The 22,824-nt window shown below is 45.6% G+C and overlaps 1 protein-coding gene across 3 annotated transcripts in view; it reads left to right on the top strand.

Moving 5' to 3' along the window:
• The window catches only part of EXD3 (exonuclease 3'-5' domain containing 3), a 3,187,846-nt gene extending 3,175,385 nt beyond the window's left edge, over window positions 1–12,461 (top strand). For all 3 annotated transcript variants that reach the window (XM_069609779.1, XM_069609780.1, XM_069609781.1), the window contains one exon: window positions 11,969–12,461. In XM_069609779.1, coding sequence (XP_069465880.1) covers window positions 11,969–12,321 — 353 coding nt within the window. In that variant the 3' untranslated portion in view covers window positions 12,322–12,461. The remainder of the gene's footprint in view (window positions 1–11,968) is intronic.
• The last annotated feature ends 10,363 nt before the right edge of the window (window positions 12,462–22,824 follow it).

Below are 22,824 nucleotides of genomic sequence, written 5' to 3'. Positions count from 1 at the left end.
TATTAAAAAAATCACTTTACTCTTTTCGCATTTTACATTTCTACCTCCTTTTCCTTTTGTCTCTCTCAACTTCATCAGGCTTGTCTCTCTTTTTACTTTAATTTCTTAGTATCACCCCCTTTAGCTAATTTCTCTACCTACTTTGTTCCACTCTCGCCACATGCATTGGCTATCATGTGCTTGTTCCCTTCACATTTTCTCCACCCCAATTTATCTAATAACGACCTCTAACCCAGCATCTTTCTTCTTTCTCTCATTTTTACATTTTCCTTATTTTTTTTTTATTTTCATCCTCCACTTTGCCTGCCTTGCATCTTCCCCACTTATCTCACTTAACTGCCTCTTTCTTCCCAACCATCTTCCAAACTAGGATTTTTTATCTGTGGACAAAGTTTTCAACTTCACGGCCCGCACAATTTTCAACCTTTCTCGCTTTACCTCTACCTCCTCAATCCGTGACCAAATTGGCTGGCTATTTATGAAATGAAGAGCTAAGTATAAACCTCTTCTCATCGTCTTCAAAACTTTAAAACTATCCATTGACTTGCCCCACCTTCACCTACCTGCTGATCTCACTCTGTACTTTCCCCCTTGCTCGTTATGATCGTTAGCTCACCTCCCTGCCACTACTCGAGCCCCCTGTGTTCCCTCTCGTTTCTGCTCTCTCCCTCTCCTTGCTCCCCTACTCTGGAATGTTCTTCCTCTCTGCATCACTCCAACTCTACCACTATTTAAATCCAACCTCAAAGCCCTCCCCCTTTCTAAGGAACCTTTTTCTTGGAATGTTGCTCTATCACCCTGCTTCCCTCTCCCCCTACCCTCACAGACAGCCCTATAGCACTTTATGACAGCCCTCAATCCTTAAATTAGCACTTCCTCCGCTTCACTTTCCTATGTCATTCTGTCATGTAGCCGCCCCTTATGTTTTCACCTTCCCCTGCATCATCTGATCTTTAAGTCACATTCTCTCCACCCCATTGTCAAAGACTCATATCAATGTTACATTTTGTATGTGTTTTTGTGCTAAAAATGCATTGCTTTTGCTTTTCTGTGATTTCTAGAAATAAAACTTAAATACATGATTCCCCCTTCTCTTTGCTCTTTTCTCTCTAACCCCTACTTCCTTTCCATTGTATCTCACTCTTGTAAAGATGGCATGGTATCAACAGCAAGACCGACACAAGTGACCACAGTTCAAGGGTGATTATTGAACTTTCACAGGGTGTGATACACGCCTATCTAAACCTAAATCTACAGATGGGAGCAAGCTAGGACCATAAAATAATAATAATGCAGTCCTAGTGGAGTCTTGTAAAAATAAAAGGGCCTATACAAAAAAATTAACTATTGCCAATCCTTACCGCTAATTTACAAATAGTGTAGGGTAATGTTTATGAAAAAGAAAGAAGTGTTCACAAAATGACATGTCGGGATGTACGGCCCGTTGGCCTCCTTTCCCTCATTTTCAGCATGTTGCAAGGCAGTTCACTTGAACAAACCACACTCTGGCTTCTTCGACACACAGATACAGTTTGATTTCCAGCACACAGTCTCTTGATTCAGAGGGCCTGATGTACAAACAAATAAGATACACAGGTCTTTTCTTCTTACAAGTATTTAACTCGGGTGCTCAACCCTATATCCCCCTCAGCCGGGCTCAGTTCCGTGTTATTTAACGATTCTTACCGTGGATCCCCCCTCTTCTGGGCTCAGATCCTTGATTTTACAAAGTTGAGAGACTATTTGTTTTCTCAGGTGACTCATGGTTCACCCCAGATCCCCCTCAGCCGAGCTCATATCCTTTCCCTTTTCCAATTAGTCTCCCTCAGCCAGGCCTGGACCAACTGTAGTTCACCTTGGTTTTATCGAAGTCTTTCGAATGTGCACAGGTTTTAGCTTGATCCATTACAGGACCACTTTGATACAAACTTCTGTTTTACAATACAGTTGCCATTCAATTGGATACCTAACAGAGACCTTTGAACGAGCACCCAGGTGGCGCGAGACCACCTTGTTTACGGTATCTCGCTTAGCCTCCCAAAGTTCATTCACTCCTTTTGATTTCCAATTATATTCATGTCGCTCATCACATGCGTTTCACACACTGTCCTCTTTGGATTTCTTCATACGATGTTGCCGCTTGCAACCTTGGTTCAAACACAAGCTGGTTTGGTATCAGTCTCTCCAACTCACCGGCTGTGCTGTCTTTAGTGGAGCTGCTTTGTTGTAGGAGCCAAGGACAGTACGACAGTGGCAATCGCTCCTCGCTGCCTTGGTTATCGCTGTGGCAGAGCCCTGGATACCTTTGGTGCACAGTGTAGGTTTGTTCAGCTTTAGTTTCCAGTCTCAGGATTCTTACTTTCCAAGGTTGGTGGAAGTAATGGTCTTTAAAGGTCAAGGGCACTTCCCTCCTTGCAACCCTCTCTGGTCGCGCCGTCTTTCTCCTTGTATTAAACTGGCATTTTGGAACTGTTGTTTCCTCGTGTGCTTTTCCTCGCTCAGAGTGTGCTTTCAAGCTCCACCTTTTATCCATGTGGGGAAGTGAGATGGAAGTCAGGTGTGTGTCAAGCACAAACTATACACTGTGAACTGGGCTGAAACTGCAGATTTATTAGGGAATGTATCACTTTATAGAGATTAAGCAAGGTTTAGAAGAAAGCGTGGGGTTAACCCTATGTATGTGTCTCTATTTCCTTGCCCTAAGATCCGGGGAACTTGCTTGCGTTTTTGCCTCAATCAGTTTGCTACCTTGGAAAGGAGGTCTAAGTGGGACAAGACAATAACACATAATAACTGTAGATTTTGCAAGTCTAACTCTGTTGAAACACTTAAACACATTATCCTGACATGTACAGGTTTTGGGTGAAGTGCTACTGACTGACATGTTTTGGCTCAGGTTTATGTGGGGAAATTCGTTCAAATTGATTTTGCGGTTGTATGCATTCTTACATGTTTTTTTGGGACTAATAGAATGATTATTTCTTTTTCTTTTTTTTTTCTTCTATGTATTGTTGATGAAATGTTATATTTCTTCCTTTTTCTATCATTGTGTTAAGATTGTATTTCTTTGTACTTTTTTTATCCATTTGTGAAAAGCCTCCTTTTGTAGACTAAACACAATAAAACATTTTTTTTAAAGGAAGTCAGGTGTGTGTGTAATCATCAGTCATTGCCTGACCATGGCATTGGCACACGTCAGGTATACGGCTCTGGTGTCTCTCACTTGGAACTGTCCGTGAGAACATGTTTTTGTGGGGGGGACGGGGGTGGAGGGGGTCTGAGTTCCTACGCATTCTATCTGGTAGGATGGTGAAAAGGTGTTACAGGGAAGGGGATACAGCGTCTCACCGTTCGGTGCCCCACTTCCACTCCCCGAAGACCCTCATCCAGGTGATCCTCCTGCACTGGTCCACCCCCAGGAACTGGATCCAAAAGCGATGGCTGTGATCTGGCCACCTGGATGACAGATCCCCAGGGACTAGTGGGTGAGACACCTTCAGGTTTCTCACACTCTTCTTTATTCTTTTCTCTCGCTCATGTGTTGCATGTCTCTTCTTTTCTCCATTACTTAAAACCCTCCCCCCCTTTTCTAAACCTGCCTGCCCTTTTTGTCACATTTCTCTCAAACCCATGTCCTCTTCCTTCTCTCACACAGACTCTCCCCCGCTTGAGTACATTTTCCGAGCCTCCCCTCCTTTTACTCCCCTTTTTCTTTGCTCTCTGCCTCCCTCTGAAGACTTTCTTTCTCTCATTCTCCCTTCTATGCGCCCTCCCTCTCTGCAGCCCCTGTGTCCCTGGTGCAGCTGGAAGCATCCCATATTGTCTGCGATGATGTACTGACAGACAGGCGAGGAGGACACATAGCAGACATTCCCTGAGTGAGAGGAGCGTGTCCTGTGCAGACTGGATCGGGTGCATTCTGCAGCTGGGAGGGTGCACTGGCATTTCCTGCTGTTTGATGGATGGTGTTAAGGTTCGAAAACATAAATCTGTTAATTCTCATTGGGCATTGTAGGTGTTGTTTTTGACTCAGTGCACCTCATTCCTAGCGTGCAGTGACCTTGTTATGCCAATTCTCTCTGAGACCACCACACTGCTCTCCAAGTGCACCTCAATCATGGGCCTACAGTGCCTCTGCTATTCCAATGCTGCGACCACCTGACTGTCCCTGGGGACTCCCAACCTGGCTTGCGATCCACATTCTCAGTGCACCACTGGCCTCACGCCTAGTTTCAGTGCTCCTTTTGCGCCTTCTGAGCCCACAGCTAGGCCGCGTCACTTGAACTCTAGCCTTGAGCATCACGCGCTACTCCAAGCCTGCTTTCCACAGACAATAAAATGGCAGCCTGTTCTTTATCGCTACTTGCCGACCCACAATTGCATCCTTCTTCTTGCAGAAGCGTAAGCGCCAAGACCTATACCAAATGTTTCATTACAACAACGCCCAGTGGCATGACCTAGCCTATGATTCTCCTTTGGGGACATATGGTGGAGAACTGCACCTTTCTACCTTTCATCAAACAAAGAGACTGAGCGCATTCTTTGCCTGCAGTCGTAAAACAAAAATTAAGGGAAATACTTTAGCTAACACTTCTAACCCTGAAAGATTCCTAGGGACAGCATTTTCGGTCACTTATGTTAGATCATTGAGTCTTATTTAGCGTGACTTCTAGCATTAACCTGTCCTCTTGGCACTGTGGAACATAAAAGAGAAGCGGTTGTGGGGTTGGTTAGTAGGATAGTGGGACGCGAGTAAGGGTACTTTTACTACAGCGCTGTTGAGAGGCAGAGCTGATGAATGGTGCTCTACAGCAGGCAGGATCTGTGTCTTGGGATGATGCCTGTTTCTAATCGAAATCCCCAGATGGCTGCGTTGCTTGATACCAATAAGTGTCCGGAGTTGTCATCCCTTCCTGACTTCGTGAGTTTGGCTTTGGGTAGGCTCTGGTGTGTAGTGTGAGGGCAAAGAGAAGAAGTGTGTTGAGTAGTGCATGCGAATTTGGAGTATTTCAAGGATTGATTGCCACTAGGTGGTTGAAAATGTAGGGCGGGTGGGTGTTGCTTAGGGTACGAGATTGAGAGTTAGAAGTTATTCACAGAATGAAGTCATGAACATTGCAGACTTGGAATAACATCACAGTGACAACATGACACAGCAAGCATTGCGTGAAGTTTCAAATGTAAGGTGAAGAATGGCATACCATCAGCAGTTTTTCATATGCGTAGGGGGTGAAGGTCCACGTGTATACAGAGATACGAGCACCAGAATGTCCACAACAGTGCCAGCAGCACTGGCAGTGCTCCATTAAGGATGTGTGCCAGGGTTGACTGTGCTTCACCCGGAGACAACCCAGAATAATGCAATGGAAACGCTCGAACTAATACTTCTAAAGCTTTGGGAATGCGTTGGTGCTGCATTGGCTATAACTCTTAGATTCTGTATACCAATCCAAAAGCGGGCCAACCCTACCCTGAAAGAAACAGCATAGCTGCATGGTTATTCATGGGTTCCTTGAAGGAAACATTCTTGCTACGGCCGCTAAACTCATGTGAGTGGACGTTGATCACGTGACTCCACTGCTGCGCCCTGTGTTGAATTCCGGAATTTGTGTACTGTATACAAAGATCCAGTGCTGGAAATTGACAACATTTACTGATATGATATGATATGGCATTTGTAACGCGCCTGTACACAAGTGTTTCAAGACGGTTTGTCAGTGGTGTGGGCGGGACTGGGGCCGGATTGTCAGTGGTGTGGGCAGGACTTGGGGGGCAAGGCTAAGTGTTGACTGATGTGCTTAGACTGAATATAGGATGCTGGGAACATAGGAATGACCACCAATTTGTCAAACGTGTCTGTGCTAGTTATTCAAACGTTCATCCTGTCTGCGCATGGTGCTACTTTCCATTGTCAAAATAGTCACTCTGACAGTAAAAGGTGTGCAAGGCAGGAGACATACAAGCATCTTTCAAAAGTTTCATTGTTTAAGTTTGGGCTGTCGAGTAAATGACGACTTTCAAAACGTGCGCTGCTCAACTGCACGAGATGTGGCATTCAGGAGACTCACGGAAGTTAGGGGCAGGGAACTTCGTCAACTTGGGGGGTTTGGGCCTCGTGTCTACACCGAACGGCGCTCCGGCAAGAAAGTCTTTGCAGGAGTGCAGCTCCGTCTTGGTCCAACCCAATTCCTCCCCTGCAAAGATCTGGGTCTTAAGTCTTGGCAACTCCCCACATTTTCCTGTGAGTATTCTTCAGGTGCAGGGCACACACCTGTGCACTAAATGCTGTGCTCACGACATTCCCAGGAAGAAAAATAGTCTCGCTTCTTAGGTAGATCAATAGTTTAAATCTATTGACCATGTCCACTACCTCAACGGGTTGAGCGTTTGTTGCAATCGTTGCCAGGCTGAGTCCGCCTTTAGTCAGCCAGTGTGGATTGGTAACATGCAGATCAGTTAATCGCCCTAGCTTTATAGGAAGAGGGACTGTTGTAGACTATTAGAGGTGTCAAGCTGTCCACCCTCCTTTCAAATCTAGCAAAAACCAGACATTCGGTGAGCAAAAAATGACAGTCAAATAGAAGACTGCAATGTAATCTCCTATTTGCCTTAAATGCGACATTTGTGCTTTATAAAGAGCAGGCTTGAAGAGATGGCCTACTGTGGGTTTTCTACATGTAAATCAAGCTTTGTAGACGTAGCCCAAGGTGGTTACTAGGAGTTATGGAAACTGGAGACGGAGTTAAACGCTTGAGAGCAGCCAGGGCGTTTAACTTGGTTTATGGGGCCATAACTCCAGGTACGGCCGAGGGTGTGGTCTTAAAAGCTATTATGTCACTTTATGTGGTGTGCAGGGGGGTGTAACATAAAAGAAAGGCAATCTGCCAGGAGTGGTTGCTGGGAACAGGTTGGTTACCAGCAACCAAGTTTAAACGTGATGAGGCGGGAGGGGCAAGGCATAGAAATCAGTCGGTCTGTGTCTGCAAGGTGCAGCCCAGCAATAGTGGCAGAGCCCTCCACCCAAATAAGATAAAGAGTGTGGTGAGGGGAACAAGTCTTTAAGGAGCAGCGCAGGCGAGTTGGAGAGAGCGACACTGGCGGCAGTGCTCCTAGAGGTGCTCGTATGATGAGAAGGGCCGCTGTGCGGAGAGCCCTGCCAGCAGCTTGCGCACACACCGCGGGGTTATGATGTGGCATCCCCACATTGGCCACTTTCTGTGCCACATGGGATTTCCGCACTATAACTGGCACGTCTAGCCCGTAAATTGACCAATGAGGAAGTGCCAGGTCACTCCCCCGGTATATATTGGTCTTTTACGCTGACTCCTCTGCACAAAAAACGACTTCCACTGTGGTTTCACTCATAAGATTGACATGTGTCTGCCCCAAATCCTCATCCCTGCCATATATCCCGGGCCATTTACCATTTATTGCCTGATTACTCATTTCTTGGTAACTTTTTAACAATGCACAATCTACCTTCCAGTACCCTGCACTGGGGTCCCTTTTTGTTTTATGGCCCTAGACGCATTTGAAGGATTTTTTTGGTGATTGTACGAATGTGCCTGGGGTGAACGGGTGGCAGCAGTTACTTTTTATAATGTTTTACTTCTTTTTACTGAGTTAAACTGCGTTTACAGCATTTGGCTCAAGACTGTGGCCAGGTCCAAAAATGGCCAAGCCACAAAGTCTTTTGTTCTGCCCCATGGCCATTTTGTCCATTGCCTTCACCCAGGTCGAGTAAACCGGGTTTTCCTTATTTGGGCATGCAACCTCCCTCAAAATCCGATCTCTTTCGTGGACTTCTGCCTGTCACGTATGTGTGCCCAAGAAGATGGCTGGGACAGTCTAGTCCAAATCCACACAACTGGTGCCAGGATGTCTGGAGTGCCTGAATGACTGAGACCAAGTTCTCGATTTTGGCGTGAAGCTAATCTTGGATAGGAGAAGGGGCTCTGCAGCCATTCCAGGTCAATCACCTGTGTTCTCACCGAACTACAGAAGGAGCCAAGTCTCCTACATGAAGAAACGGACTTGTGAAATGGCCAGAGACGCTTTGGAAGGTTTTGGTACCCTTCGCCCTCTGCTGTCCCGTCGGACCCCTGCATTTTTCTTCGATCAAGAAGGCCTTTAAAGGTGCTTCACCCATTTGGAGTATTGGGAACAACTACTCTCGCCGCCCCCTGCTTACCCACCGAACAAGCGCCTTTTGAAGTGTTCCTGGGCCATCCAGCGAACTGTCCAGCTCTACCTCAGGGTTACCTTCAGCACAGCCGCCGTCTTGAGTGCAGACCCGAGACTTGGGACATTGCTTGCTTCTGGTCCTGTGCATTCTCCTGCCAGATTTCGCAGGCCTAGCTCCTCTGGGTCCCAAATAAGGAGAGTGCGTACGCTGCCCGCAACCACGATTCCCACGTCACTGGTGATGACGGTCGCTATAGTTCCCCTGCTGTTCTGCTCTCCTGTGCCCTGAAGCCAGCTGCACTGGAAATGTCTTCATACCTCATCGGAAACTGAGAAAAGGCAACTGTCCCGTCACAGACAATCGTTCTCCGCCGCTGAGAGCCGGAGTGTTGCGAAACTGCAGGTTTCGAACCTACTAGCGACCTTGACTGAACTGGCAAAGTTTGGTCCGGACTGTGCTGAGGGTTTATGAGTACTTTCATAACTCACTGGTGGCACCCTGGCACAGCTGATCCCTTTTACATAAGAGTAGCCCCTAAAGGTACTCAAACTTAGCTGGGTTAGCCTGGGCTCCCTACCTATTCCCCCCCCCCTTTTGAACACCACTGTGCCGCCAAGGGCAGGGCCTACTCGAATAGTGGGAACCAATTCTTCATCACCTCAAGCCCCTTTCTGACTTGCTACAGCCCCTACAAGAAGACCCGCTTTTTGTTCATCTGCGCGATAGTGCGCTTTTACGCACAACTGTACAGTTGAGCACAAGGCTTCCCACTCTTTAGGGTCGGACTCGAAAGTTAGGGAACAAACTCTGAAGAATTACCTAATGCCATTTGTGTACTAACTTAACCCTCTCTTCACGGGTTGTGGTTATAACCTGTAACTGAATTGCATTAGGAAATGTGTTGTGTATATATTGTATAGTGTAAGGATTTGTGTGATAACTGTTTTCTCATTTACTAAAGTTACTTGTGTCTATTTCCTCCGGCCGACAATAAATGTATATATATTTTTCAAATACACTTGGCTAAGAGTAATTTGTGGTTTGTTGATGTGTGTTCTCATTGTGGGCTTCCAATCACTCTCACCCCTCCTGAGACCTAGACTTGACTGCCTTCCAAGCTACCTAGATTAGTCTGGCATTTCCAGAAGGTTCCCCTGTTTCACTAAACCGAGGGGAGCCTCCTAAACTTCTGCCCACCAGGTCAGAGTTTAGAAATCCATCTTAACATTGTGGGCGCTATAGTTGCAGGTGTTATTAACCAATTTGATGGCGCTCAAACTAGTGAACTATGAAGGAAAAAAAGAAATCTGCACCACCAGGATTTAAACTTGCAAACTGCGGGCTGGCAAAATGCTTAGACTGATTTATCACTGATTTATTATCACTCCTAATAAAAAGTCAGTAAAAAGATTTTGCATTTGATGCTGGAGAATGACTGGCAGATGTTTTTACCCCACTAGTATCAGCTTTTCAAAGGCTCAAACCTGTAGAGAAATATCGCTGTCAGCAAGTCTGTCTCTGGCAAGGACTCCAAAAGGTGGAACCCCATCGTAGCCTTTCTAGTGCACATTACCAATGTATAGATGAAAACATTTCTAAAACCTACCGTTATACCCCATACTAGTCACCCTCTTCCTCTCTTGTAATTCCTTCATTTCATCACACCAGCGGAAAATTAAATGGAACAATTATAGTTAAGGCTTCCGGTTTTATGGTATTTATTTTTCTGCAGTATCGGTCTGTATTTATCCACATTCTATTTTTGGCCATATCAAAAGATGCATTCGCAAACAGTATTTTTCCTGCATTTACTCGAATAAAAAATTGCATTTATTAAAGCACACATGCAGCCATATAGGAAAAAATGCTAGCTCCATTTTTTCCATAGCAAAATGTTGCTGCTGTGACTTCTGCTGCCTTAAGATATATGCTGTCAGCAATTTGAAGAACTTTAATGCTATTTGTATACAACATTTACACTCTCCATGCTGCCAATCTGCAACGTGATTGGCCTGCGATGTATGAGTGACATCATAGAGAACCAGACAGACCTGTTTTTCTGGGATTTTTCCATTTTTATAAATAAATACAGACAGGAAGTTGATTTCCGTTGGTATTGAGCAATTTTTAAGCAAGAGTTTTAAAAAAAAAAGTCACCTTTGAAAGTATCAATTGTCAGACAGGCAGTGTTGTATTTGCTGGGGATTTTTACCCTCTACCCCCACTTTTTTTGGTCAATTTCCAACAGGAAGGTTTGAAAGCCATCATCTTCCAATACTGCGCCGCTTTCAATGTAGCCAATGACGTAATTCCACGCTTTTGTGTGCAAGTGCTGTGGAGAGAAAGCTTGCACTCCTCCAGGTGAAGGGCCCAATGAAATGCTTTGCTTGGAATTCTGTGACCGGGGATTACAGGCTTAATGTGTAGGTAACGAGGGAGCTTTCTTCCTTTCTGCTGCTTTGTACAATTCATGTTTTTTCACATTTTAGCTCAATATGACATTGTCATGTAAAAATAAAACGTTTAGAGAAGTGCCTATGGGACAGGTGATTACTGCTGTGCTGACTTGAATTCTGCATGTGGGCCATTCTGGAAGGCCAGTAAGTACTAAATCCCTGCCGCGGTACCTGCAATGGTGCCTTCATCCAGGGGTGGACTGGGAACCAAAAGAAAAGATTTTTAAAGTGGCCCCATATTGCACATTTTGAGCAAGCCCAACCCTTTTCCTATGAGAAAAATGTGGAAATAAAATAGATAACCACACAAAAGAGGCACAGGGCGCATAGGTCTACCGGTAAATCTCCAGAGTTACCTGTAGGCCAGTTCACAGCTGCTGCCGCCATTGCTTATGCGAGGACCCACATCTGCAAACCTTCCGGTAAATTCTTACTGCTGCCCCCAAGTCCTAGAAGGATTAACAAAACCTGGACGCAGGTCGTTTTTTATAGATCTTCGGCTCCAACTATAACTGGATCCAAAAATTCCCTGAAAACCTGAATAAAGTGTGCAGAATGGATTTGATGTCCTAGGAGCGGGTAGCAGCAGCACCAGAACATCCACTTTATCCACGACCTATTACATCATCTGTATATGACACAGACATGTAACCTTAACCACCCCCCACAGAAGCTGAAAATGCCCATCAATTCATCACTTGCCGATAGGAAGGGGTCTTTAGACCACCGAGGCTTGTCTTGTCCGTGTCTCCATGGTTTGTAGCATCTGGTGTAGGGTGATGGGGGTTTAGACTTTCTGATTGTTGGTTGTTACTGCCCATTCCCTTTGTATGGGGGTAGAGGATGGAGGGTCCCACCGATGTTTGGGTGAGTTGCAAATGCCTTCTCAGAAAGGGATGTCTTCAGAGCTTTTGTTTAGGCCAACAGGCTGAATTGGCACCTCGGTCATTCGTTAAACTCATTCCAGAGTTGGGCGCCCATCCCTTTAATGGTTTTAACCAGTATATCTTAATGATGGAATCTAGTCTGCATAACTAGGCTAGTGATGCCCGGTCAAAGATTATGGCCGGGAACACAGTAATTGGACATTTTCTGCAGATACCAGATGAGGCCCGTTTTGATTCAAATCAATATGTCTACACTGGCGTTGCTCATTAGGTCAACTTGGATTGTATGCCACCAGACCTAGGTGTACAGGGGAGCCTCAACCACAGTTGGGCTCAAGAGCACCCAGAGTCATATTAACTAACCGTATTGATCTGTTGTGCTGTGCTCTTCGAGACCCTCGTTTGATTTACTCTTTCCATGTTCTTGTCCATTTTCATAGGTGTGCAGAACCCTGAAGATGACTCCAGTGGCGGTACTACGGCTGAGGCCTTCTCATCCGTCTCTCCGGGATCAGACACCAACTCACCCCAGGGTTTAGCCTACAACCCAAAATGTCAGTGGGTGTCGGAGGATGACTCTGTGGAGCTGGAGAACGGCACTGCTCTGCAGATTGCTGCCATACCCTTGGGCTTATTGGACAAGGTGGCCTTATTCTACTGCTGCAGCCAGTGCGGGAAGGTGTTTTGGGAGGGGACGCACTTCCAGCGGGTGGTATCTCAGTTTGAAGAAGTGCTGCATGACATCCATGGGAAGGGGTTCTACGAAATGAATGCCGGGGATCCAGGCCTCTGAGATGGCACACTGTGTTCTGATGGATGTGCCACCTCCCATACTCGACTACTAGGCAACTACCAAGCAAACATCTACCTTCTATAAACATCTTAAATCTGAATGCATCATAGGGGTGGGGACTGGGGGCTTAGTGAATCCCCAAGATACTTCGGCCTCTATCATCAATTATGAAACTCGCCTTCCCCATACCTGTGACATGAAACAGTCCAGCCTCCTAGAACGGCAACTTCACAAAAGTGTCATCAACATGCATTTGGCCTTAGTGGCACCATGATAGTGCCAGGAGCAACTCAAGATGGAGAACTTGCCCTTGCATTGAAACAGCTTTATGTTGGAATAGCTTGCCACTCTATACTGCATTTCTTAAGTCCATCTACGCCTGCAGTTTTACTATACGTGATTTTATATGCTGCTGCGCCCCAATAGTGGAACTTCCTATCTGGTAATCTTCCTAAACATTTTATTTTGATATCGCAGTCCCTTGATGCCAAGGACAGCCTACCGGTGCACACTTTCTAACTCCAAATCCTCTTTTAGAGGACTGCATTCTTTATGCACAAGCTGGCTACATGTATAATGGTCTTCCTTTATCCGCTTCCCTTTCCATCATTCTATATGATGCAGGTAGAATTGCTTGCCTGTGAAGACTTTCCACTCCAAACTATTTCCTTATCTGAATAAGTGATGGAAAAGGAACGTGCCTGGTTTTGTTTTTGTATGTTCCTTGGAATATTGTAGGCCAATAGAAACATGTGTGGTAGAATTGCTTCCATGTCAGTTGGGATGCATAGCTGAGCACCCCATGGAATAGCATCCTTCCCATGCACACTTCCTTGTGCATTGTTCTTTGGTCGCTGGTGGTACCTTCCTTGCCACGAGTTTAGGCAACTTGGGCTGCATTGATGGCTGCTGGGAAGCATTTAAAGCTGGAGTCCTCTGTCATCTTTTGGAGCCTTGGTTTTCCTTTTTCTAGAGCTTTATCATAGCGTGTTACACGGACACATTTACGACATTGGGGAAGTTAAGGCAACGGGGTCTGCAATCTGTGGCTCTCCAGATGTGATGGACCCACAACTACATTATCACTCCCCATAGACTGCTGGCTAGGGCTGATGGGAATGGGGGTGAAAAACATCTGGAGAGACAGCCGTTGCAGCCCCCTGCTTAACTGATGTGCAGCACTTAGTTTCGACGACGAGGGTCTTGTTGTAGAATCCGACGGGTGGGGCTGGCAGAAATATTCTGATATTTGGACAGATCCTCAAAAGGGAGCACTCCACTTTACAAGTAAATGCCAGGCTAACCTCCTATCGCCTCAGCTTCACTAGAGTGAATGAACTGCTGACAGTCAGCATTGGCTCTGCTGCTTCTATAGATAGGCCATGGAGAAACTAAGTGAACATGTGAAGCTGTGGAAGATGTTATTGTTTATATGAAGACTGAAAGATGTCAACATTTCTCTTTTTGGTATGTGTTCTTTTACCTGGCATGGCAGCCAAATAGAATGCCAGGATTCTAAGTATACCATTCTACTGAGGTATGGTGCCCTGCTAATCCGGTGAGTGCTCAAGAAATCAGCCGTTTGGTTTGTTGATGGAAGTCGATGGTGGTGCCAACGCCTGTCTCCCATCATTGGGTAACTTTAGAACTAGCAAAGTCTTTCAGCTTTGGCGATCCCGAGAGGCGTGGTGGTGATCTCCTGTGCAACCACCGGTGCTGAGCAGTGGGCCGCAGAATTCGGCTCCCTACACAGAAGTGCTGTGCCATGGTTACGCAGGGCCTCAGGGATAGATGGGCCCTTCAGTAAAAACACGGCCCAGCAGCCAGCCAAAGGCTACTTACTCTTTGCCACTGCTTTCATCAAAATCTATGAGCTCACATGATGCGCACCTGCCAATGGAGTGATTGGCAGCACAGGTGGCCGGGGAAACAGCACCGTTTATCTAAGCCCACCTGCATGCCTTGCAGCACACTACTGTCCCATTGTACGAGCCTTGCCAGGAATATCCGTTAGAAGGAGCCTTCTAACGGATAACCTCCTCCCACAGATTCCTAGTCTTTTGAAGAATCTCCAGGTGCAGGCTGTAATTGTAAATATTATAACCTCCATCAGGTGACAGCAAAAGGAATAAAGCACCTGTGAGGCCATCACAGAACTGTGGCACCACCTGATGCTGGAAAGATTGTGTTGCGCACGCGCGACTATGTGCATGGTGTGTTAATGTATATGTGCTGTCAACATTTTTTTTTGATTTGTGTACTCATACCTGCCATGGCAGCAAATCGGATTGCATGATTCCAACGATAACATTCTATTGAGGTGTGCATTCTATTGAGGTGTGAGGCACTTATAATCATGTGAGTGCCCAAGAAAATATCTGTTGGTGTTTACTGATGGAAGCCGGCAGAGTGCTAACTCTTGTCTCTAATTATATATAGATATATCTTCCCCAGAGGGAGTGATGGATGACTGAGGCAAAGTCTCTGTTTCGTCTAAACTCTCCCCTGCAGGTTTAAACATTTTTCGCCTGCTATGCTAGGTTTCACGGCTTAATGCAGCATTCTGGTGCAAAAAGCACATGTGAGGACACTGTCCCTAAAACGGGCGGCGAGACCTCAAATCTCCTTTCTTGGGGTAGAGCTCAAAGATCAGGTCATGGTCTCTACTTACGTCCACCACAATCTCCATTGGTTGTTGCTGAAGTCCAATCTGATACGTGCAAACCCATTTGTCCAACCCTCAATCCAATGGATATTGGTCACAAATGCTTTCCTATTGAATGGGGAACCCAGTTTTCCGATATTTCGGTGAGTGGTCTCAGGGATGAGCAGGAGAGAAGAGGTATCACATAAGCCTGTCAGCAATGTGGGTGTTCCAGCTCACTCTGGTTCCTTCCTTCCTTCCTTCCTTCCTTCCTTCCTTCCTTCCTTCCTTCCTTCCTTCCTTCCTTCCTTCCTTCCTTCCTTCCTTCCTTCCTTCCTTCCTTCCTTCCTTCCTTCCTTCCTTCCTTCCTTCCTTCCTTCCTTCCTTCCTTCCTTCCTTCCTTCCTTCCTTCCTTCCTTCCTTCCTTCCTTCCTTCCTTCCTTCCTTCCTTCCTTCCCTCCCTCATATTCTAATGGACAAACCCCACGCAATGCATTATCTGAACAAACAGGGTGATGTGCATTCACGTCATATGCACAAGGAGTTCTGGGCATTCAGAAATGGAATGTCATTCTCAGTTGCATATCTGGCATAGGAGGAGACTGGCCTACTGCAGTGCCCTCAGTAGACAAGGAAGCAACATCCCGCGAGTAGCAGCAGGGGGTACCAGACAACATTTTTCAGATTTAGGGTTCTAGCAGGTGGAGCTGCTCACTTCAGGCGTGCAAGAAGTCATGTGTTTTGTTCCAGAGTTGTTCTGCTTGTAGTTTTGGCATTTTGATCTTCTGATTGACTTCTTGTTGCCCCCTCTGTTCTGTGTTGCCCAAGCAGGTATGGGATGGCCATGATCTTGTGGTGTGGAATTGCATGAGGAGAATTTTGTTTGAACAAATTCTGCATTTTCTGTTCACCATTGAGGGTCCCTCTGTGAAGGAATATTCTGAAGTAATAGGATCTGATCTTCTATCCCAAAATCACGAGTCTTGACCTTCATGAATGTTTATTTAGTGGTTGAGATGCCAGGAGTCAGTTATTTCTGAGGGTGTGGTTCCACCAGGATTCTTAAAGCTGGTTCTTTGGCTTTTGATGGTGGCTCCATTTGAGCCGATGCACTCTTTCCCCTTTCAGACTTCTGACGATGAATACTATTTGCCTCAAAGCTACCACTTCTGCATGCTGGGTCAATGAACGGCATGGTATTTGTGCCCAACCTCCCTCCAGCCTTTTCCAAGGAGCCCAGGACACCTTTTTGCTAAGGTGGTGTCCGAGTTCCATCTTTCCTAGATGATTCATCGTCAGTTGTTCATCAGTCAGTCGGTATATAGTTTATCACATTTTCAATAATGAATAAAACTACATAAAACATTAAAATGTCTCCCTACAAACATCAAATATACATCAATAATTAAAACGAAAACATTTCATTCTACAACACAACCACCTCAATGGATTAAATCAATGAAAACGAACTTCTCAAAACATTTTCTTGTTCTTTCCTTCTGCGCATCCTTCCAAGATGAAGGGTGGGGATGGAGCGGGTCCTTGCCTGGACCCTATGAGAAATATAATTGTTTGGTTTTGCAGGGCCCAGTAAGTGTAAGGATATTACAAAGCAGGTTATTTCCAAGTGTGTTGTAATGTCTATAAAGGCTTGTCACCATCTGGCAAATAAGGGAGATCATGACAGCATCAGGGTCACTCTACCAGAGGTCAGTATCTTCTTCTGCTTTAAAGAAGGGTTTTTCATTGTTGGACTGTTACATCTGCCTCTTTGCACCTTTTTGTAGGGCAGTCTTTTTTTCAGCATTGTCCTTCTAAGGGTATTTCTGCTCACAGTATGTAGAGTTTTTAAACAATGGGAAATCTGTGGGAGTTAAAGCAATTATTAGAACAAATTACTTGGCATCCAAAATGTTTATTCTGATGGATACAATAGTCTTCCCACTGGATTCTCTTTCACCCTTCCTCCTGCCCAATGAGAGTGTACTTGTAACCTGTTGTGGCTCAGTGTTTGCCGTTCTACTCTTCGTTCTCCTGTTAATTTGCGCTTTGTCTAGCCATTACAATTCGGTGGAACTGTGGTTGGGGGCATGGGCTGCTCCATATATGTGTACCTTGAACAACTCTTCAAGCTCCAGGAGCCAATGACAGACTCAAGCTGTAGTCCTCTGATACTGCATACTGGTGGTCCTAAAATGTCCATATACTACCGCACCTGGAACTTTATAAAATAGATAAGATATCTTTTGGAGGAAGACTGCAACTATAGGAAAGACATTTATTGAATATAAGTATTGTTTTTTACCATCATTAGACAATCCCTATTTACATTCACATGGGTCCGGGCTCAGGAAAGCAGAGATTCCGACAAGGACCACAGAACTTTTGTGTCAATCTAGTCCTTGTTTTGGCAATTCATCTTCTCATTCATATGTGTGCACACCCAAGTTAACCTTTTCTACTTGTCATTAGATGAGAATTTCTCATCGATTTAGAGGGATGCAAGCCTCAAACCATAGGGAATACCGCAGATTTGGAGATGATGCTTGTGCCTTCTATGACATCCTCAACCCTCGACTGTAGGAGGTCACAGAGCACCTACAATCATTCAGAGAGGCCTGAGATCCTTTTATAGATGGTTGAGGTACATTGCTGATTAATGAATTCACAACCGTGCATTATCGAGGTGCTGCACAGAGCCTACTTGATTACAGATGGCAGGAATAACGAAAACGCAAGACTGGCATTGGGATTTCTAGGCAGTGCCCTAAACAACGATGCAAGTGTTCTACAAAAACTGGTAGAATAATTATGAATTTTGGACAACCAAATGAATCTCCATCCCTGCCCCTCCTGTCTCGCCTTCGCTGTGTAGGCAGCCTCTTCTGGTACCGGTTTGGGTGTTCCCTACATTGTGTAGTAGGATCAATCAATTGTTCAGGATAGTAAGGGTTGTGAGTGGTGGTGAAGTAAATGAATGCTGCAATGGGAGACCTCCTTCCTCGGATCTCTTTCCCGCACTGCGACCAATGAAGCGTCCATGGAGCTCAAGGCAACAACTGTCAGGCCTCGCCCCCATGCAGTGGCGCCTGCCTTGCACAGGGTCCCCGTCTTGTCCCTCGAGCAGTGTTTGCTTTATGGTGAGTAGCACTCCTGCATTCGAGTGGCTCAGACATCTGCCCTGGATGAAGGGTGCACACCTATCCTTTAGCAGAGGACGTCTGTCATTTATCCAAGGCTGGATAACTGGAAATATAATTTTTGCCAGTAGCAAATCTTTTCAGCAAAAATGCTGTTTAAGAAATTGACTTCTGTATCTCAGTGCACACCTGCCCCACTGTCTTCATAAATGAGAACATTTGTATGACGTTACCTTTACCTTCGATTTGTCTTATTTCTGACTGGGCAACTCCCCCGTTTTTCTATTTGGCTTTTATTGGCTAGTCCGAAGACTGGACATTGTTATATGCATGCTTACATGGTGCCTTTTATACCAGAATGAATGCAGATAGGGACAGAGACCCAGAAAGGCAACCACATTCCTCCTTGTCTCAAGAAAGGTCTTCTCCATAGCTGTTAAATGAGTATGGCATGTCCTCAAGCACTTCATTGGAATGGCACCATTAGGAATTCCATTTTAAAAGACTACTTTGGCTTCAAAGGTCAGTGGCCAGAGGACATTGGGAACCAAAGAATGCCTCATTGGGCTTCGTCCACATTTGGGTACTTGGTTGTTTTAATTTGTATACTAATACACAGGGTTTCCTGTTGAGGATAAATACAACCCCTAATTGCAGCAGCTGTGAATAAGGTCCTATGCATCCATGAATGGAGGAGCTAATGTGTATTTTAATTATGCTAAAAACATGATCTCCAAATTACTGGCACTGTAGTCAGATATCCAAAATTCCTTGGTAAATTTACTGCAACACATTCCTGTTCGGATTGGTTGCCTATGCAAGAACTTGAGTTAAACGTTTTAAATCAAAACAGTGGGGGGCGTTGACGAGGAAGGGATTTGGTTTACATTGTTTTATTTGTATTTCTGCTGTATCTTTTAATTATTGAAATGGTTAATTATCATATGGTGACTGTTCTCACCTCTCTCCATTATAAACATCTTTTTAAATCCTATTTTGCTCCATATCATTGTCGTTTTCATAGATGGAAATCAACCAATAAAACTGATGTGAAAACAGACAAGTTTCTTTATTGCTTTTCTATGACAAACCAGATGAGCAAGGGCTTAAAACACATGTGATTATTTTTCAGTGTCACAGATGGCCCAAGAATCACTCCAAGTCTCAGGGGTGGGTCAAAGGTTTTTTTATTGAAGTCTTTGTTGGCCCTAGGGATGTTCCTCTTTTTCGCGTCTTGTATTGCAACTTCTCCTTAACCCAGGCATCCCTGGCCCCAGGTGAATAGATACAGAAGATGTAAACCCCTACTGCCTAATTCTGCTTCAACAAGTTCTGAGAATCTAAAGCATAACACTTTGGGCCTCATTACGGGTCTACTGGTAACTTGCTGGTGTTTCCGGCAAACTCATCTTACCATTGCCAGGGCCTGGTATCCTTTTATTACCGGGATATTACGGGTGCTGGCAACAGCAGTAAGTTCCCATTCCATGGTGTCCAATAGGACTCCATGGGATGGCAACCACTGAAGCACAGGTTGTGAATAGTGGCACTGCTTCAATGATTTCTCTGCTGGTAGTGGCCTGAACTTCTGGCAAGACGGGCCCGCCAGTAGTTCACGGCCCCTACCAGCAGACTCGCAGTAAGCCAGTTTGGGGAAAATGCTGGAGTCGGTCGTACCAGCCATTTTACCAGCATTTCTCTCGGACATGCTTACTCGTAATGACCCCCTTTATTTTGCTAAACTACCCCAGGGACTTGCTAGGTTTCCTTACTCTATCCAGCTGGTAGTGTTCTACTGGGATTATAGGAACTGTGCCTTAGAGGCGACATTTTGGATTCTCTCCTCCTTCTTGCATGCTCACTCTCGCCTTTCCCTATGCTACTGTTCCTTCCACTCCCCTTTCTCCACCCCACCCCCTTCACCTCACCTCCCTCCATTCTTCTATCCTTCTATGTCTCTCACTTCCTTTGAGTCTCACCTCTACCCTTTGATGTTACTCCTCCTTCCACTACTCTACTACTTCTGCCCCCGAACTACTACTCCCTCCTCCACTCTACTACTACCTCCAACTACTACTCAAACACCCTCCTGTCACCCAATACCAAACACTTCACAATCACTCCTTACACTAACTTTCCTCACCATAGTTACCACACTAACTGACACACTCACACTGCAGACCACTTTCACTTACTAGCCAGTACCTCACCTTCCTTAGAAATCACCTCCACACTTCGCTGCTGCATCCTCCCTGCTGCTGGTATCTTGGTCGTTTGCCTCCTCCTTTGACCTCACTCTCCCTAAACCGACGCTTCCTACTCCCTGTTGCTTCCTTATATCCCTCTGCCTTTACTGGGATTGGTCTTCTTTCTCTGGCCAATCTGGCCCGGTCTCTCCCACCCAAGGCAGTGAGATTTACTGTGAAGTTAGAAGTAGCAGGTTAAACACTGCATGCCGCACAGGCCTGCCACAGAACGGCAAAGCGGATTGGGTAGACTGGGGAACTGCTGGTTGGTGGGCAGGTGGTCGGGACTCTGCTGCTGATGTGGGGTGATCGACAAAGGCTGTCCCTTTGATGCTGTCTGTTGGGTTCTCGCTTTGATGTTTGATCTTTGGAAAAGATGCAAAAAGACTGGCAAGCATCTTGTGGAGGAAGTATGGCATGAGACAAAGGGGTTCTACTTACAGACTGGCACAAGGCAGGAAAGAAAGACTCTGGGTCCTCTCCATTGCCATCGTTCGAATGTTAAAGATGGGCTCTCGGCTTTTCCCTAGGCCTCCCCATCCAGGTTCAGAGGGACTCGTGTCCCTCATGTAAGATCAGTATATTTCATTTGTATTTGTATAGCGCACAGCAGCCCTAAGGCATCGTGGTGCTTTTTACAGAGAATGAACAATTTTAGTTACAGAGTTATACAGTTATACTTTGCATTTTATGACATTTACATTTTGATATACAATTAAAACATTTACATTACAGTATACAGTAGCAGTTGGAGGCAGTAGAAGCAGGAATGAGAGTGGTGCGGGATGGAAACGGGTTCGTTCAGGAAGGAGGTTTTGAGATTGTTTCGGAAGGCATGGATGGAGGTTTCAGCTCTGATGGTGGTAGGGAGCGAATTCCTCAGTTTAGGTGCTATGTATGAGAAATCTATCCCTTCTGCTTTAACTCTATGGATGTGAGGGATGTGTAGTTGGTTGGTATACTGAGTTATTGTGGGGCGCGCAGAGGAGATTCTGGATATAGTTTCCGATAGGTATGTGGGTGCTGTGTGGTTGAGGCATTTGTGCGTGATAGTAAGGAGTTTGAGTGTAATGCGGTCTTTGACCGGGAGCCACTGTGCTAACTGTTTGGCTTGAGAGATGTGGTCCCTTCTAGGGATGCTCAGAGCTGCTATAATACATATTTTAAGAAAATGTGTCCTTTTTAGTGCAACAGAAGATTGACGATGGTACACAAAATTGAGCAATAATAGAATAGTGTTAGTTTTAGAAATGTATCATCTTGAAAATGTTATTAAAAATGCCATTACATTACTAATAAAAGTGACGAGGTTAGGGTCATGACCCTTCCAGGGGGGAAATGGGATCCCTTCTGACTTGATGTAGGAAATTTAATAGGGTGTATATCCAAGCCGGTCCTATTCGGAGGTAGAGTGAGGGAGTTGGTGGGGGGGGGATGGTGCATGACCTGGGAGGGGAACCCAGTCTCTGACCCACTGAAGTGTGCATTGTTTATGACTGCTAGTACCACTGTTGCTTCCACAATGCCAATCAGCCTCTCTTTTGGCACAGTAGTCTCTTCTCTTTTTCAATACCACAAAACCCAGAATGCACCTGGGAGAACCAATAAAAGCTTGACTAGAGCCAGGTCAATGGAATAGAGACCAGGTGTGGAGTGGACTGGGATTGGTCCCACCAAAAGAACATGAGACACTGAACACACAGCCCATTAACCCTAGGCCTAGACACACCCCAGAGAAAAAGAAAATGCATTGAGAGTGAAAGGGGATTGTAGGAGAGCAGCAGAGACCCATAAATCGTCCCCAAAATGTAGTTGGAAGCACAACTCACCATCACATGACGAAAGCCACCAGTAAAATGAGCAGCCTGAGCACATTGCTGCCAACAAACAATTGGACACTGAAAAGGGTCAGAGCTAAAAGCCTTGAAGGGCTAGCTTAGCCAGAGATTGCCAAGAGGAGCATGTGACTAATATGACCAGTTGTAGCAAGGAGGAGAGCTATAAAAGCCAAGCTGTTACCGAGGTGATTGGGAGGTGTGCGGCTGAGTTCATGTGGAGCAGTTATGGCCAAGAGGCCAGACAGAGGGCGGATGATGGAATGGAGTGCGGAGGAGACACTGGCCATATTCTGAGAGTGTGTAGGGTAAGGTATTGTGTGTAGGAGAGGGTAGTACCTGTTGAGTAGTGTGGTGAAATGTGGTTAGAGAACTAGAGAGAGAAGTGTAGGGGGAATGAGCGAGAGTGGAAGGAATAGGGATTTTATGGTAGAAGCGTGTTGTGATTGTGCAAGGTGGTAGTGGGAGTAGTGGTGGAGGTGGAGATAATCAGGAGGAAGGTGTAGAGAGTGCAGGATAAGGAGATGCTAGGAGTAGACCGGGATATTGAGAGAAAGGGGTGAGAGCAGAAGGGTGCAGGTAGAGAAAGAGGCGAGAGCTGCAGGTAGTGAGTGGATGGTGGAAGTGAGGGAAGAGGC

The sequence above is a fragment of the Ambystoma mexicanum genome, chromosome 8, assembly GCF_040938575.1.
Source record: "Ambystoma mexicanum isolate Mex_15411 chromosome 8, UKY_AmexF1_1, whole genome shotgun sequence".
Classification (NCBI taxonomy): Eukaryota; Metazoa; Chordata; class Amphibia; order Caudata; family Ambystomatidae; genus Ambystoma; species Ambystoma mexicanum.
The sequence above is the reverse complement of the archived record's forward strand: the minus strand, read 5'-3'. Positions and strand labels throughout refer to the sequence as shown.